At 41.5% G+C, this 17,616-nt stretch overlaps 1 protein-coding gene across 1 annotated transcript; it reads left to right on the forward strand.

Annotated features, from left to right (window-relative positions):
* The first annotated feature begins 1,116 nt into the window (after positions 1-1,116).
* On the forward strand, positions 1,117-17,157 carry inka2 (inka box actin regulator 2). Its single transcript, XM_031851999.1, has 2 exons — positions 1,117-1,550; positions 12,371-17,157. The coding sequence occupies exons 1-2, from the start codon at positions 1,479-1,481 to the stop codon at positions 13,604-13,606; spliced, it is 1,308 nt and encodes a 435-aa protein (XP_031707859.1). The 5' UTR covers positions 1,117-1,478; the 3' UTR covers positions 13,607-17,157.
* Positions 17,158-17,616: the final 459 nt, after the last annotated feature.

Below are 17,616 nucleotides of genomic sequence, written 5' to 3' on the forward strand. Positions count from 1 at the left end.
TCTGGACAGGGAGGAACATGCAGCCAAACAGATTTGGATTTGATCATGTATAAGATGCATTACATGCAGCCCCGCTCATCTATTTCTTTGCACTATAGAGCTGGGTATCTTTTGAATTTGTTTGAGCATTTGATTAATATCGTAACAGATTTTCAGTTTTTCTAAAGAAGACAAAGTTCTCAAATCATAAATGTTGTTCAAACATAAGCAGGCATAAAATAACTTTGAGTAAAATAGTCCAATCCAATCTGAAGCTATCCTATCAAAGAACGAAGCAAGATTACGATCAGTGCTCGGCCATTGCTTGGCAAAATGAGATTTTATGAATTCGCCAATACTAAGGACAAAATACAATGAATTACATTTTCCTTAATGTAAATATTGTAGTTGTTTTTGATTATTAAAGTAGTTTCCCCCAAACTTCTGTCCTTCCTTTTCTTGTCAGCAACACAATCATTTCAAGGTAAAAGAGACCTCATATAGTTCCCTTGACATCTTCAGATTGGATGACTTGTTTACTTGTTTACTTCATGTGCTTTCATAAACGTCAAAATCTATATTGTGAGGGAGGAATTGTCAAACAACTTCCAGGTGGGTTCCTTGTATATGCAACTCTTCCTTCCCTTGCAAATAAAGCATTATATCCGGGTCACGCAACAACAGCCTGTGGCTCAGGTGTTTCCTCTCTGACCGCAGTGAAGGTGGCCAGGAAACTGGCCCTATGGCCCGTTTCATGACACATATGGTTTATTTTACTCACATCCTCCTTAAACTTCCTCCTTCAGTCCAATGAGCTGCAACAGTGGCTGCAGAATCTATTCTACTGGTCGGGCAGTATTATGGGATAGAGATGTTTACTTTTTTTTATGCTCTTTCAGTTGCCCCACTATCAATTCTTTCAACCTTGATTCAAATATTTCCAGATGTTTTAGTCTCATATTTCTGCGAAATCATTACAAGCTGCAGTGCACAAATCTACTCGTCCTTAATAAACAACGGATCCTAGTTTGAATGAGATTTAGTCCGTCCTGAGAGGCTCACTCATTGGAGGAAATTGGATGGGCAACGTAAGCTCTACTCTTCAATGGGGAAATAGCAGAGGGGGGGAAAAACGTGCTGAGCAACACACACACACACATACAGCAGGCTGACAGTAGCCAAGCAGCGGCCACCGAGACACGCACACACACGGACCGAGTCTCTGGATGCAGCCACAAGAAGGACCTCATTAACATTTTGGGAGTAAATGCATTTTCGTCATCAGTAGTTGTGTTTTTTTTTTTTTTTTTAATTACATGATTCGAGTCACGAGCCGTGCGCGCATTCCTCAGCAGGATTTGCGCATCTCCAATTGCAGATTGTTTTCTGCTCTCCGCAAGAGCGTTGTTTTAATTCCTCTGCCCAGCAGTAAGCTCTCATAGTCATGCTCGTGCGGCGACTGGCGAAGCTTTTCTTCTGAAATTCTTGCATTTAAAAAAATGGAACAACAGCTCTCCAAACCAGAATGCAAAAACATGGACGCGTGTCTGAGGCGACTAAAGCAAGAACTGGTATGTTCCGTTCTATTTACTGTACTTCTACTATTGCAATCAGCACTGACGGATGTGGTTCTACTTTATAATGTTCATATTGCACATGTAGCATTTTTGTATGTGCAACTTGGCGCCAACAGAAAATATAAATTAATTCCTCATTACAAACACTTTCAAAACAATAAAAGATTTTATGGCGCTTTCTTTGCATATTATGTGTCTGGACAGATGTCGCTCATATTCTAGTTGTTTAGCTTCAGTTGGGGGTGCATGCGTTTTTTTGTTTTTTTAATCGCATTAATCTGTGTAAGTTTAAAGCTTTGAGCGCACCAGAGGCATGTGTACATATCCTCCTCCTCCTCTCTGTCCACGCATCTGGGACAGATGTTTTTAGCTTAATGAGCACAAGATAGTTTCTCCTCTTCTCTCAAAGAATACTTAGTCAGATGGATCCTAAAATAAATAGTTTTAAGATTCATAGTATATTTAATCCTGTGTTGCAATGGACTGGAGCTGGGTTGATTATGGAATAGTCGATTAATCGATCGACAGCATCATCCAGCAACTGTTTTGTGATGATTTGGTGCTTTTAATATCAATTTAAACTGAATATCTTTGGATTTTGGACTGTTGATTGAACGAAACAAGATATTTGAAGATCTCACCTTGAACTCTGGGAAACAGAAATTTTAAACACAGAACAAATAATTGATGAATCTCGAAATAAACAACAGATTAAACGATAAAGAAAATAATAGTCAGCTGCTGAGAAACCTACTGCTGTGAAGGCTTTCTTTCAAGGGAGGGAAATTGGCAGTCACAGTGAATTTCATCACATTATAATGCCTTAAATAAATTTGTGAGTCTCCCTTATTTAATATGCTCACATCTCCTGCCCTATAATAAACAAATGTGTTTGATTGTGGCACATTTGGAGTGCAATCTCTTACCCCTGTCCTTGAAATTTGAAAGCAAAATATGAAAGCTGCACCCTCACACCCAAATCAATTGGCAGTGACACACTGTAGACCCATTTTCAAAGGAGCCTTAACTGGCACCGATTTCATTTGGAATCATCTTCAAAGCAGACACAGATTTTTTTCCCCCTTCAATCCAGCCACTGGCCCACAGAAAAGCCTCGCATGGCTGCGTGTTTTTGCAACATGATCCGCTCTGTGACTTCTGTGAATTCGCTTCTCCAAATTAGCCACACGTCTGTGAAGTGGCACTTGAGATTTTAGGAGTGTAGACGTTGATGCCAGGAGGCCACGCTGTGTTATAGCTGCCATATCGCAGTTTGGTAACATAATGGAAAAAGTGTCGCGCCGTGCCGGGGATCAAACAGGAGAACAGAGAGCAGATGCCGGTTAAAAAGCCGAGGCAGGATCTCCCTGCAAATGACCATGTGGGATGCAATCTGTTGTTCAGAGAAGCGAGGGGTGTCCATGCCAAGGTTGTCACTTTTCTTTCCACTGTGACGGATTTTCATCCAGTGCCCACTTGAGAGCGGTAAAGCAGCTCCATCTGCAACACAGAGTTCGCAAACATCTAACAACCGACTAACACCTGCTGCAGAGTCGAGTGGTTCTTCAGTATCACTTGTGACTAGACTGTGATGTAGTTGTTTTGGATTTTTCGTAGTTCATTTACTACAAGGCACATACACCTTTAATCACAGATAACCATTTTTTGAGACCGAGCTGCAGTGTTTAAGACATTTTCAGTTTCAGGAAGCCATTAAGTTCCATTCATCTCTATAAAATCAGTTAGTAGACTGTTAAAGCAAATTTCAATTGTGTAATCCATCACACTCAATATAAAGTCTCAGTTAATTTAGTTAAAGATACGTCATCTTGATAACTCTGCTGAATTGAAGAATAATTTGACAGCACTACAGTATGCCACAATAACTTTGATAATAATTAATGCAGACGTGATGTTCAGTGAATTAACTGCTCAATTAAGGCAAGTTTCAACGAGCCTGATGGTCAGACTGAGTTCACAAAAAAATGATGTCCTCATTCTTAAACCCATCTTCAAAATGGGAGCCATTAATAAGCACAATAATAAACCTCTTTGAAACATTGTGTGCAGAGAATCAGAGGTCTGGAAACAGGTTTCAAGAGTCTGCTCATTGATTTATGAAAATGGGAACTCTTGGACACTAATGACATCCTAAGACCTAAAACTGTACAGCATGCATTTTAAAAAAGGTTACCAACTTTGTGAAGTACTCATGATGTAAATAAGGAACTGAAACGTAAAAAAAGAAACCGCTCATATGGTCCTTTAAATGTTCACCTTGTAGTTTAGTTTACAGTATCTGGAGCATTCTTGAAATGGAAGCATGGCATTCAAAGCCTGTGTGAAAATGTCACGTAACTTACAACTGAGAGTTCTCCCTGAAACCCTTTATCTCTAAAAGAAGAAGAGTGTCATACGAAAGTGTGAACACTGTGTTAGGGGTCTGGGGGGGGCAGTCTGTGTGGGGTAGTGTCAGGTCACACTTGAGCATTTGACCCTTGACCTTACAAGGTCTGGGGCAATTTGTTCTTACTGCTGACCACATCCCACATGCCAGTGATGCTAAAACTCAAAGCTGACAGATCAGTTTTTAAGTCAGTTCAAGTGTGTCATCGTTTTTTCGTCTTCGTAACAACTGAAAACAGAGTTTGTCAACAGGCTGTTAGCTCCCATTTGTTTCTATAAAAAGCACTGCAAGGCTCCATAGAAATCCTGAGGATATAATGCTAACAATGAAATATTCTTAAGCTCATGCATGACTCATTATTCACAACACAAAAAAAAAAAACATGAGCCCTTCCTGCCTGCTTAAAGTCGAGGATACAAATGCCGACATGTCTTTGAGTCATCTTGTCTAAATGCCGGGTTCACACCTGCATTTCAGACATTAAAGCATAAGTCAAACCTTTTGGTGTCATCACTGCTGGAACAGATTTAATATGCATCATACTCCTTTATGTCTCTCACACCTGAGGCACATTTCAAAAACATAACCGTCAGCTTGGAATTCAACACCAAAGCCAGCAAGCATGAGGTCATGAAATCTGAGAACAAAAAATAGTGCACAGTGTAGTCTGGAAAGCGTGCGTGCCTCAAAGTTGCAACGTTCTTTGTTACCTTTAGGGTGTGGGATCAGAGAACTGCACACAAAACAAAGAAGCGTAGTGGTGTAACTTTAAGCTCGTTTGTTTGGTGGCTCCCTCGTGGCTTCTGCACTCCAACCTGCCCTTCCTTCCCCTCAGCTAAAATTGGCCTAGCTCTAAGTGGCAGCTGTGGGGTTTTGCATGGGTGATCATTGTGTTGGAGATGGCTTTTACGAAGCCTGTTTATCATTATGAGACCGTGCGCACATAACCTGCTTCATCACTGTGTTTTTGAAGAAATGAAAGTGGATTTGTTCTCATGGGTATTGCTCTGACTGATGTTTAGGGCAATATTGTGCCCTCTCATGTTCTTCTGTCTTTGGGGCCTTCAAATTACATTTTGTCTCAGGTTATTGCTTTGTTTGGGCCGAATAAAGAATCACCGAATAAAGTTGTTGTGGCGAAAATGTCATCATACAGATGCATATTGACACATACAGCAGATAGTAGAGTGGGTTAATAACAGTTTTTTTTCTTTCTAAATAATCAGCTGCCTGACTTGACAGTGAGTCAAAACAGTAATGCTTTAAAACCAAAACGGTGAGATAAAAAGATGCTAAAACGCTCTGTAGAGAGAAGAGAAATTGCAGATTTGGGTGTTAATTCTCTGTGGGTTCATCAATAAATCATATTTCTTTGATCCATTGTTAATTAAAACAATATTAATGAGTGCAGCTTTTTTTGTCTTTTAAAGAGGCCCATTTACTCCCAGTTTATAACAAAGCACCTGCATACAATACAAACTTCAAAAATTCCAAAATGCTCTTTATTCCACACTGAACAACTGACACATAAGTATACGTTTGATAACAAAATGCATTCAAACCTATGGAGGCCTATTCACTACCAATAAATCACTTGACTCAATGAGCTTTAAAGACTGCATTATAATAACGCCACTCATCATGAAAGCTTTTTAGACTAAGAGGGGGCCGGATCTGGAGTCTCTACAAAGTGAACGTCACACTGGATGTTACAACTGTGGGCTGGAGAGCTGCACTTTCACTGCCCACACACAAGGTGCTGACGTCAACGGCTGCACCATCAAAGATCTATCTAACAATTATTGCTTCCAGTGAGGATTTTCAGCCAGGAAGACAGATTTGGGTCCCAGATTTTTTCCAAATATCTTCTGACTGCCAAAGATGATGATACAGACCCTAATCATCCCGTGTCTCCCACGGCACCATCGTTTTTGTGATGTCCTAAATGAGCTGTAGCAGGAAACAAGTTATTAAACCCCCTCCCGTCTATCAGGGAGTCTTTGCTGGGCAGCAGGTCAGAGAAGGAATGATGAATTTGGTTTGAATAGAATCCGTTTTTAAAAAGGGACAGTTCACCTAATTCTCCATGTCCTCTTACCTCTTGCTAACAGTTTGGGTTTTATTTGCCAAGCTTTTAGGATATCCATCTCTGAGATTGTTGATGCTACCCTAATAGAACAGGAGGTGAATATAATGAACTTTATGGTGCTCAGAGAGTTGAAGTTATATTCTTAAACAAATGCATGAGCATCATCTCTTTCCAGAAATAGTGTTCCCATTGCACTGTTTAACCCGCAGCACTCTGTTTTCACAGGATTTATTTTTCTGATACAAAGTAGTTCCAATGAAAACTGTTCACAGACTATCCAACCCTTGCTTTTAAAAATGACCTATATCAGCAAAATGACACGTATGACTTAGTTAACCCTGACCCTTAAGGTTTGGTTAGATGTAGGCATTGATAAGTAATAAGGAAACTCAATGCCAGTATGTTTAGAATGGTGGTGAAGGTTTGGGCCTTCACCGTTAAAGTAAGGAAAAAGATTGCGCTTTTGGTTCAAATAACTAATTGGCTAACGTAAGGGACAAAATTGAGATTTGGGATCAAAAAACAATATTTTCAATATTGAAAGATCACGGACATGTGTCTGACATTTTGTTGACATACAGTGATGCCCACAGCACTAAAGGGGCTTTGTATGTTCCACAAAGATATTGTATGTCGGCATTTGCACAGACAACAGGTGCTGTCATTTTTCTTGGGAGCACAGTCTCCAGAGTACCCACCACACTGTTTCTGAAAAGAGTTGTTGCTGATATTTTTAATGTAGACTGTAAGCGCCACCAAACGAATCCCATTTACCTCAGTAGTACTGGGGTGCTGGCAGAAATCCGAGAGACAAATGTCTAAAAACCTGCTCTAATAAAACCCCAAATTCTTTGCCAGGCTAGATACCACTAAAGAAAGTGAGAAAATGTTTTTTTTTGTAATTTAGATGAACCAAACCTTGGCTTATGTGAGGAATCATTATATGGCGAGACATGCAAGCACAGCATATCCCCATATTAAATATAACCAGCATCACATTCAGATGAAATACTGTATATGATGTCTTTACTTAACAACCAATTTGTCATGACATCTTACAAGATGTATTTGTGACCCGTATTCTTTTGTCGAACATTATTTCACACTTCTTCCTCTCCTGAACATGACCCGGAGGACATTTGGACCAAACAGAGTCACCATGTAACCTATTTCGTCAAAGATTCATTCATTGCCATGTGCACAGTAATTTATGTATTTCAGTGAATGCTCCACAGCTTTATTGTCCTCTTGATCGCAACCTCGGGGCTGTCCACAGCGGCCCGTAGCGTGTCCAGCAGCTCAGTCACAGAGACCCTCTCTGTGTCCCCCGGACAGAGACCCCATTCCTGTCCTTGACCCACACAGCCCACCATTCATTTTTAATTAGGGGTGGAGGTGGAGGGAGGGTGGAGTACACTAGCTGCTGGCCAGCTCCTCCTAAACAGGAAGACCTTTTGGGTCTGATAACCTTGGCCTCACTATTTCCTCCCCCAACAGCCAATAACAGATAAACAACAACAGTGAATAGCCCGTATTTCACAGCCAGAATAGAGCGCCGATTTATTTTTGAGTTCTGGTTTGCGTGTTTATTTCTCATCTAACAATACAGTTAACGTATACCAGTGAACACAACATACAAGCACACACATGCATGCCTTATAAAAGACACTGACTTCATTCAAGCGAGGCATGTTTGGACATGTTCGGATGTGGGAGCTCAGTGTGTTTGCACAGCAAATTTATTTTTTCTCTTCATAACTGAAGGAGGTAATATCAAGGGCTGCACTGAAGGCAGAGAGCTCGATCTCAGCAGACAGCACAGGAGGAGCATTGATTTATTTATACTTTGTCGTATTTAATTCACTCGCATGCATATTGAATGGTTTATGAAAGCATCTCCGCGGTATGGACCCTTGACGTGAGAATATAAAATAAAGAATCACCTATCAATTTCCTTTTTTAGATTAAAATGGCCAGAACTTCTTAATAAGCCTCCATTCAAAATTGATTCAAGACTGCCAGCCATTGTTTTTACACTTTGAAGCATTCAGCCTTTAATTGCCAATTATGCAATCCGTCTTTCATTCATTCATTCAGCAGGCTTTCACTCGGTTTGCTTTAAAAAAATGATCTTTAGAAATACACGCTTGATAGATTAAATGGCTGAAGTAGTTTGGAGGCTTAAGTTCAAAAAGAAGATTTAACTAAACTCAACAAGACTGGGTAATTGATGCCAGTGTTTCTGAGCAGTACAGAAATGTCCTGCAGGCCCAATTTCACCCCAGTTCTCTTATTTAATTAGATTAGACGGACGTTTTTTCTCATCTCCTTTGTATTCTGGGTAAGACCTCAAGGTGCTCGTGTAGGTCCTGTCAGGTCTGCATCCTCTGTGTCTTTGTCCTAATGAGGTCCTGAGCTGATTCACACATTGCAAAAGTGACACATCTCGAGAATTCAACATCCGTGTTTAGACTAGAAACCGCTGCGGGACCCTATTTTCAAGTCACTTTTCTCATTTCCCGAGCAGACGGCAGAATGAAGGTTCAAAAGGCTGACATATTTGGGCCACAAAGTTCAGCCTTGAAATGGCAGCGGTAGAGTGCCTGGAGTTAGTTGGTTCGGTAAAGGTGGAATAATAAGGTTTAGTCTACGACTCTTCTTCTGTTGGTTCCGCAGGGCACAATATGAATTATTAATGAAGCCTTAAAATAGAAATGTCAGTAAACAACTCAGTGTGTTTTAAATAACCAAGGGGATACGCCTGCATTTTGGAGCATAATGGGAATGCTGCATGTGAGTGTAAAATTAAGGTGTTTTTGGTTAGCGTGTGCAAACAGGTGAGGACCTTTTAGACTGCAGATCATATTTCAAAAAACAGATTTAATGCATTTAAGAGGTCCAGATTTCACCAGCAGCTCAGAGTGTGGTAATCCCTCATCTGATCCCTGCATAAACTTCACTGAAGCCCCATCTCTGCCTCTGAAGATGTAACGACAATACATAATTCCCCACGTCATCTTGTCTTCAGACTTGTTGACCTTTGATGTGGAGGAAAGTAAACCGTAATTATGTGCTTTCTACCAGCCTCTCCCAGGACGCAGCCAATTACAGCTACTGAAGTCAGCCATATGTGGAAGGCACAAAGACAAGAGACAACCCGATTGTGCTAATTACATGTACCTTCGCTGCCTAATTTAGCGATGCAACGGGAAGCTCAGAGGCTTTTGTTCCCAGCATGTGCATTGATAGGCTTATTATCTGATCTCAGAGGCTGTTAACGCCCCCGTGTACCTACTCAGCCATATGTTAGTGATGAGCAGAGCGTTTCAACCCAGAGGTTTAATGTTAATGGTGCAGGGTATTGGATAAGTGTCAACGTACAGACCATGCCAGTATCGATTGACAGAACATTAATTGACACCAATTCTGATGAGCAATTAAGTAATTTATCATTCTTTAGTACGAGCTTTTCTGTGTTGTATAATTCTTTTGGTTTTAAACCATTCTCTTTCATAAATAAAATAATAATCAATGAAATACTCAGCATAATAGTCTAATGATTTATAAAATAATCATATAATTAATACTTATAGTATTAATATAATACATATAAGTGTCACTGTTCTAAAACGTTTTGCGAAGTCAAATGTCATTTTAAATCAATTTTAGAGGGCCAAGAGTCAACAGCCTTGCTAGCTGCTCTGTGAGGTTGTACTTTGGCACAGCAGCACTTTGAGCTAAATGCTAACATTAGCATTGGTAAAATACTCACAATGACAATGTTTACATTCTGGCATGATATTAACTATCTCCAACTATCTTTGCGTTCCAATACCCATACAACCATACTATTTACTGTGCCAGAAAAATATTTAGTATGTCCCAATACATAGTATGTCAAATACAGTATGCCAAAATACCAGGATTTCATGTCGGATTTTGCAGTATGCAAGCCAGCATGGGTCAAAGTTCAAGGTGCAATGTTATGATGAAGCAGCATCTACCAATTGAATGCATACTGCATGCAACAGTACGTAATTTGTAAGGGCAGCGGCAGTATGTACTAAAAGGTTTTTTTTAAAGTATGCGATTTGTAACTCAGTGTACGTCTATCTTAGTTTAGCGTGTAAGCATGCTAACATTTGCTAATTAGTACTTCACACAAGTAAAGCTGATGTGCATGTCATTAGTTTTGCAGGTTTGTTCACAAACTAACATTGTTGGACAAAATAAACTTTCAACCTGAATGTTTCGCTTGATTACTAAAGTGGTAATCATTCATTCTCAAGGGGACAAATGTTCTTTCACCAAAAAACAGAAAAGTCAACTTCACAGGTGGACCAGAGCGGGGGACAGGCCGACTAACTGACAAACTGACAATGCCATCCCCCAAGAAAAGTCAACATTTCACCATAGAATTCAATATATTTCAAACATATTAGGAGGCTTACAACAATATTGCACATTTTCTCATGGCTAGATTTGAGTTTTTTAAATCTAAATGAAACCCAAGAATTTGTATTTATCATTTACAGATGTCTGTTTTCCCAGAAAAGCATCATTCTGCAACAGTTCCTTCTCTCACAGTGCTTATAAGTTGCTTTGTTTATGATGTCGCACTGCCAGTTGTCCTACGCAGCGACTTTTCCCACCCTGGGGGTCGACTGCTCCCTCAAGATTAAGTATCACAGCCTGGTGATGTTACACCCAACCCTCATGTATTCTTATGGTGTCATTCATAATTAAATCCATCAACAGTTTTCTCTTCGACATCTAAACATATGGCGAGGGATCCCTCCCCATCACACACACAACCCCCCTTCTCATCCCTACTCATCCGGCTGACTCTCACCGTTCCTCACAGTCTCCCCTTCCCCTCTCACTCCTCTCATTGTCAGTCTGTTTCCGCCTGAGTGCCTCCCCCCCCCCACCGTTTGGGGATTACAGTCTAGACGGGCAATGCTGATTGGCTGCCATGCCCAGCAGTGTCCCCCGATTGGAGAGAGATACATATAGGGGCCGTCAGACAGATCCGTTTGAAAGGTGAGAGACAGTGGCAGGCTTGTAGAGGTGCAGACTAACAACAGAGAGACAGACAGGGATATCTATACCTCCTGCTTTGTGACAGTTTATAGAAGGTAAGGTGTGGGTTTCAATTCTATAGATTTATAATATTTTTTCTCGTAGAATGACTCCTGCAAATTCGTGTTTTTTGATTTTTAAGTAGTAATATAAAATAACTTTTCGTTCTTATGATATAGGACTGTTTTATGTGTAATAATTTGCATCTATGTTGTTGCCGTTTAACCGACAGATCCTGACAAACGAGTTGGTTTATAGGGAAAAGAAGTGTTGATCACAGTTGTCTACAGTAGGTGTTTGGAACCAACCTTTTCCCACAGACTCTGGCACGTTTTTCTAAATTCCTTGCATGCTTCCTCTCATCTTCCCACAGACGTTTTATTTATTTAAAGAAAGGAGGCCTCTCGGCAGATTTACTCTTCCATCAGTTGCTTCGTTTGCCAATGCGAGCATGTTCTTAGAAGAAGATAAACCTGTTGTTAGATCAAGAGAACGATTCAAAGGTCTGGGTCAAATGATTCAAGACTACAAGTAAAGACACAGGTCAGGATGCTGCCTCTGGGCATTCTATCTGCCTTCAGGAGAAGACGGTTAGCCCAGGATCACATGACACAGGCTCTTAAACAGATGAGAGCAGAAAGAGAGAGGAGGAGGATAAAAGCAGAGTGTATTACTGCTGCACAGAAGGAAGTAAGAGTGAAGACAAAGAGCCCAGAGCAAGGAGCAAATATGGATTAAAGTCAGTGGATGGGAAATGGAGAGTATACGATTGAGGGAAAAATGAAAAGCTAGTCTGTTTTACAGCTATCATGGGTTGGATACTGTCTCGTGGTAAGGCCATATGGGACCATGGCCTGTCGTCCAAAACTAGGTCACATGACCCATAATTAAACAAGGTGCACAGCCTGAAACACACAAGAGAAGAGTCTAACTGACACAGAGACAAATAGCAGGGCTGTAATTGTGATTTTCATTCATGAAGACATGAATTTAATGCTTTTGATACTGCCAGTTGATGGTATGTAATTCGATTTGTGCAGCTGCGGAGATAAATGATGAACAAGAGGGGGGACAGTGAAGAAATCTGTCTTTGATGGATGATATGTGTCCTGAAGGAGGCTAAGGAGTTAAAGGAATGAATAGACGACCTCTACAAGGTCTTTAGCTGTTAAACCGAAGTGGACATTTTACATTTTTTGTCTCTCATCATCTCTATATCTCTTTGTCTCCCTGCAGCTGTGTATGAAAGAAGCCGGAGATGGCCTCCACGCTCAGATGAATTCAATGATGGGAGCCCTCCAGGAACTCAAGCTCCTTCAGGTTCAGACAGCGCTAGAAAACCTCGACATTTCAGGTCGGCCCATTAACCGAGGACTCCCACAACCATCTCCTCTTGAAGCATCGGCTACAGCGGCTTCCACCTCATTCAAGGATCACGGGTCCTGCTTTAGCCAGACCATGCCCGATGAGCCCAGCCCGAGCCCAACGCAGAGTCCAAGGCCATCTCTGGAGAGCAGAAACGCCTTCAGCCGAGATGACAGGACCTTGTCTCGAAACAGAAGCAGCTTGGGAACCTCGTCTTCTTCAGCATCCAGCCTTGAGAGTGAGAGCAAGGGTAGTGGAAGAAGCGCACGAAGCGAGAATGACCTTGAGTCTATACCCAAGAGGTGGTCAGGGTACTCCGCTCCGCAGGTGGATTTCTACGGACCAATGGTGGGAAACCTTCCACCGGAAACCTACGCTCAGCCACAGGCTCCCCGTCGTGCTCAGGCAGTGGACCTGTCTGGGATCCTGTACAGCCTCTCCAGAGAAGGCCCCTCATTGGACAGTGACTACTCCCAGGACAGCACAGATGACGCCAGCGACTGGACTTCTTCGCTCATGAGTCGCAGCCGCAACCGTCAGCCCTTAGTGCTGGGCGACAACGTCTTTGCCGACCTCGTGGGCAACTGGCTGGATCTGCCAGAGGTGGAGAGGGAGGAGGGGGAAGAAGAGGAGATGAGGAAGAGAAGAGAGGAGAGGATAGCGGACGGAGGGGCGGACAGACCGGACACCCCAGCTCACCCTCTCCGCCTCAGCCGCTCGCAGGAAATCTGCAAGAAGTTCTCGTTAACCACAAACATCTTCAAGAAGTTCCTGCGCAGTGTCCGACCCGACAGGGACAAGCTGCTCAAGGAGAGGCCCGGCTGGATGGCTCCGGAGCTGCCAGAGGGAGACCTCTTCAAAAGGCCAAAGAAAGTGGCGCCCAAAAGTTCAAAAGGCAGCTTCTACCTGCCCTTCTGGGCAAACGGACAGCAGGGCAAAGGCAGGCCGTGTTCTCATCTAGATGAAGCAGAGAGGAACCACCAACACCACTTCCCTCAGGTCCACCAGCAGCCATTTGCTGGGATGTATTTAGACAGGAGACAGCCAGAGACTGGTCTGGAGAAAATGCAGCCCTTGTTTGACTACAACACAGCTGTGTGGGTTTGACAGTGAGTCTCGGGCCAACAGACTGCCAGTGATGCCAAACTGAGCAAGTGACAGGTGCTGGTGGGATTTGGGCTTTGCTGGAAGGGGATTGAATGGATGAATGAATGAAAGAGAGGCTTGGATACAGTTATCTTCCAAAAATGAACCAATGAACTTTACACCCACAACGAGATTATCAGGGCAACATTTTGTCTGACAATCCTAAAAACCCAAACCTTGGTTGTTGTGTGCATCTGGGTGGCTGAGTGTGTGCTGGAGTGTCTGAAACAGAGTTAGATCGAGACATTTTTTGAAGACTTATGCTGCAAGTTTGTATTATTCATCTTATATGTGTGTGTGTGTGCGTGTGTGTGTGTGTGTGTGTGTGTGTGTGTGTGTGTGTGTGTGACTGGGGTCTCTGGATGTCCTACAAGACGGTACTTTAAAACGGACATCTTTCTCAGAATGTCTCCATCATTACAGGTCTTTATAAAATAATCCACTGGCTTTTTCACTGCTATGCTGCAGGACTCTATATCTCACTTCTTTGCATCTATGAATAGAAACACCAACTGGTAGATTGCATGGTTACCATTTTTATAAGCGATGCCTCAAACAGCTGTTACTGAACGCACTGCCACTAAACACTCTCACGCTCACTTTTGTTTCCAACAGGCCTTGGCGCCTTGGAAACTCAGGTTTAACTGAACCCGTCTCATTCACCTTGCTCAGGGAATGAATGTTACACAAGAGTTAACTATGAGACACTTCCGCATTTAAATGGGCTTCAAACACAGTAGAGAAGTCTTGCCTCATCTCTTCTTGCCTGGAAAGACGTAACAGCATTACAGTGCATGTCTAGTTCAAAGATTGCACATAGTAGTGATCAGCAATGTTTGGCTGGTAGTTATGTTAGAAATGCTTGTTTTTCTTCTCTGCCATGCAGACATGGCACATGTTGGGTCAACTGTCAGTCCGCAGAGAGACAACGGGGTAAAGATGGCAGAGCCAACCATGAGTAATGGCTGACTGACTGCCATCTGGTACCGGTCGTTATGTAAAGCTTGTTCGCCACAGCCTTCAAAGGAGATCCAAAACTGGCTTGTTTAATCCCAAAGCTTTGAGCATGAACTGAATTATTACGATGATGTTACATATATATATATATACATATACATATATATGTATATATATATATACTATATGAATACATCACAGAGCTGTAACAGTGATGAGACAGTTGAAAGTGGAGGTAAAGACCTGTAATCTCTATCAGACAGGATCAATGTACAGAACATTGTACATATTTATCATCATCCAAACATCAGCAATAAGGAACATTTACTGCTAAATCAAATCGCATGGTTTTCATAATTCTGCACAAATAAAACAGTCGCACAAACATTACAACAAAAAACAACACCACGCATGTATTTTAACAACAAACTGATGAGTTAATCTTACAATATTTATTCTCTTGTATCATAAACAGTTTCAGTGTTTTGTTTCTTTTTACTTCAAGCAGCATCATAACAAGGAAAAACAAACTACAGCTTCCTTCACAAATTGACATAAATATCAGGATTCCCTCAGGATAATAGATGACACTGCCCGCTCAAACTCAAAATCCTTTGTTTCTATAGAGGACCACTGTTATGCAAGGACAATCTGATACTCTAACTTCTTACTATTGTAAAAAAAAAAAACAGTTCATTTCACTCTTAAATGGGATCCCAGACCAATCAATTTAGCCAGCAGGGATTAGGCCTTAGGTCTTTTGAGTGTCTTGGCGAGTCGATCCATATGGTGTTGTCTCAGTATTCAGGTCAATACATACTGTACATTGAGACGGTCCAACACACACACAAAGACATTTCTGCTGAGAAAATTGTGCTAAGATGAGGCACAGTCTGAGATGTCTCATCATACAGTATGTGTATGTAAATGTTACATTTATTTCTTCCTATTTACAGTCGTCTACGTGTCATTTTCAGCACTGTTGTTGATATTTTTCATCAGGGTTCTGCGAACCTTCAGTAGTGATTCGGTGTCATGTGCACTGTAAAACCGTCAGTGACTCTTTGTAAATTAAATCTGTTTTCAGAAAGAAACGTTACTCTGTGTCTTGACTTGTGTATCAAATGGTGACTCTGTTATTGCTGTTAGTTGTGTTCGTGCAGAGCTGATACTTTCCAGCAAAGCATGAGACAAACAGCAAGGTTGAATCTTTTTATTTAGATTTCTAGACATAATGTGAAATCAAAAATAGTAAAATTGATTTTAAAAAGAAAAAATAAATGAATAAGTAAAAATATCAGACTCTAGTCACCAGCTCTTGCTTTCAGCCGTAGCTCTCAGTCTTGATTTTTTTTTCTACAGTAAAGTGCGGCTGCATGACTAACAGGTTCACTGAGGCCAGAGCCAGCAAGTCACTCACTGCCTGTGCCTCAACGGTGCTCTAAATTGATTCTAAATCTGTACAAGAACTCCATCAGGGTCTTCAATAAATAAACAAGAGCAACATGAACTCTGCAGCCTTGCAGTTTATCACCGGCTCTTCGTGACACTCAATCCCTCGGATGTTTTTTATGAGATACACATCAAACCACATCAATCAGTTCATCTTTCTGTCCCCCAGCACTTCGTCCAAGAAAAGCAAGCAATACCTACTGCAGAGTAAAACATATCTGCTCTACAATGTAGAATTAACTCCATAGCATGATATTCTGTGACTCTCTTAGAGCTGAAGCAATTAATCCATTAATTGACTAGTCAATGAATAGAAAACTCAACAACTATGTTTATAATAACTTAATCGTTTAAGTATTTTTATATATTCTGCTAATCTGCTTTATTTAATTGTAATCAAAATATCTCTCTTGACTCACGACTAGTTTGCATACTACTTTATTTTATTGTATGGTTGTTAATTGGACAGAACAGGCTTTTCTTTCTGTGTCAAGTGTCTGAGACAAACTCAAAAAACGCAAATAAATGAATATTGAGGCCAAAAACAAAGATGCGCTCAAAACAATGCTTTCCCTGTTACACTTTGCAGGGTTTGTAGAAACTGGTGTTACTGTAACATCACTGTTTTTAACTGAGACTCATGAATTAATTAATCAATTAGTCAAGTGACTAGTTCCAACTAAACAACCAAATAGAGGATATTTTCATTACAGACTGTATAATTCATCAATTACTCAAAACAACAATAACCATGTTGATTTGTAGTGGAGGTAATAGCAGCCCAAATGCGAGAGTGAAAAGCCAGAACTATAACGTCATATTAGGAAACTTACATTACGTGTAAGTGTAACATTTGCTCTTCATCTGCTGCCAAATGTGTTCAGATCACTATTCTCCCAGCTTTAACACCATCTCACAGGAACACTTTATAACTTTACATAACACTCCACGATCAGGTCAGTGAGCATTCAAGATTAAAAAAAGAGCTAAGAATAATCTGTGTGTGGAGGGGTGGGGGGGTAATAACAGCTGCAACTGTAGTCCTTTCTCTTCTGGCTCAGTTTCCCCCGGGATCCCAGCAGTGGACGCTGACTGCTGTCTGACCACCACCACCTCCTCCCCCTCCTCCCTCCTCCTCCTCCTCCTACTCTCTGGTCCCAGCTAGTCAGCTGTCGCTCTCTCGCAGCCTCACAACACTCCCACCCCAAATCTGGGGCACGCAATGCTTGAGTGCAGCACAGTTACAAGTCACTGTGCAGAGCCCAGATTCAAACGAGGACTGAACACAAAGACCTGGTCATGTTAACGATTCAGCAGTCAACTGTGACTTATTGCCTGAACAAATTGATGGAACGTGTGATGATCATATAAAAAGGGGATCATCTTTAGTTGGGGGCGGTGAATACGGAATGCAGTGTATGCATTTATGTCGGTGCATGTATGCTGTTGTGTCCCCTTTGGATCCCACTGTAGGCTAATTTCCTGCTAAGCGCTCATCTTTCAATAAGCCGTCAGCTGTGTAGCCACACAGCTCTATAGCTTGGCCCTCAGGAATGCACTCA

The sequence above is a fragment of the Anarrhichthys ocellatus genome, unplaced genomic scaffold, assembly GCF_004355925.1.
Source record: "Anarrhichthys ocellatus isolate YVR2014 unplaced genomic scaffold, GSC_Weel_1.0 scaffold1, whole genome shotgun sequence".
Classification (NCBI taxonomy): Eukaryota; Metazoa; Chordata; class Actinopteri; order Perciformes; family Anarhichadidae; genus Anarrhichthys; species Anarrhichthys ocellatus.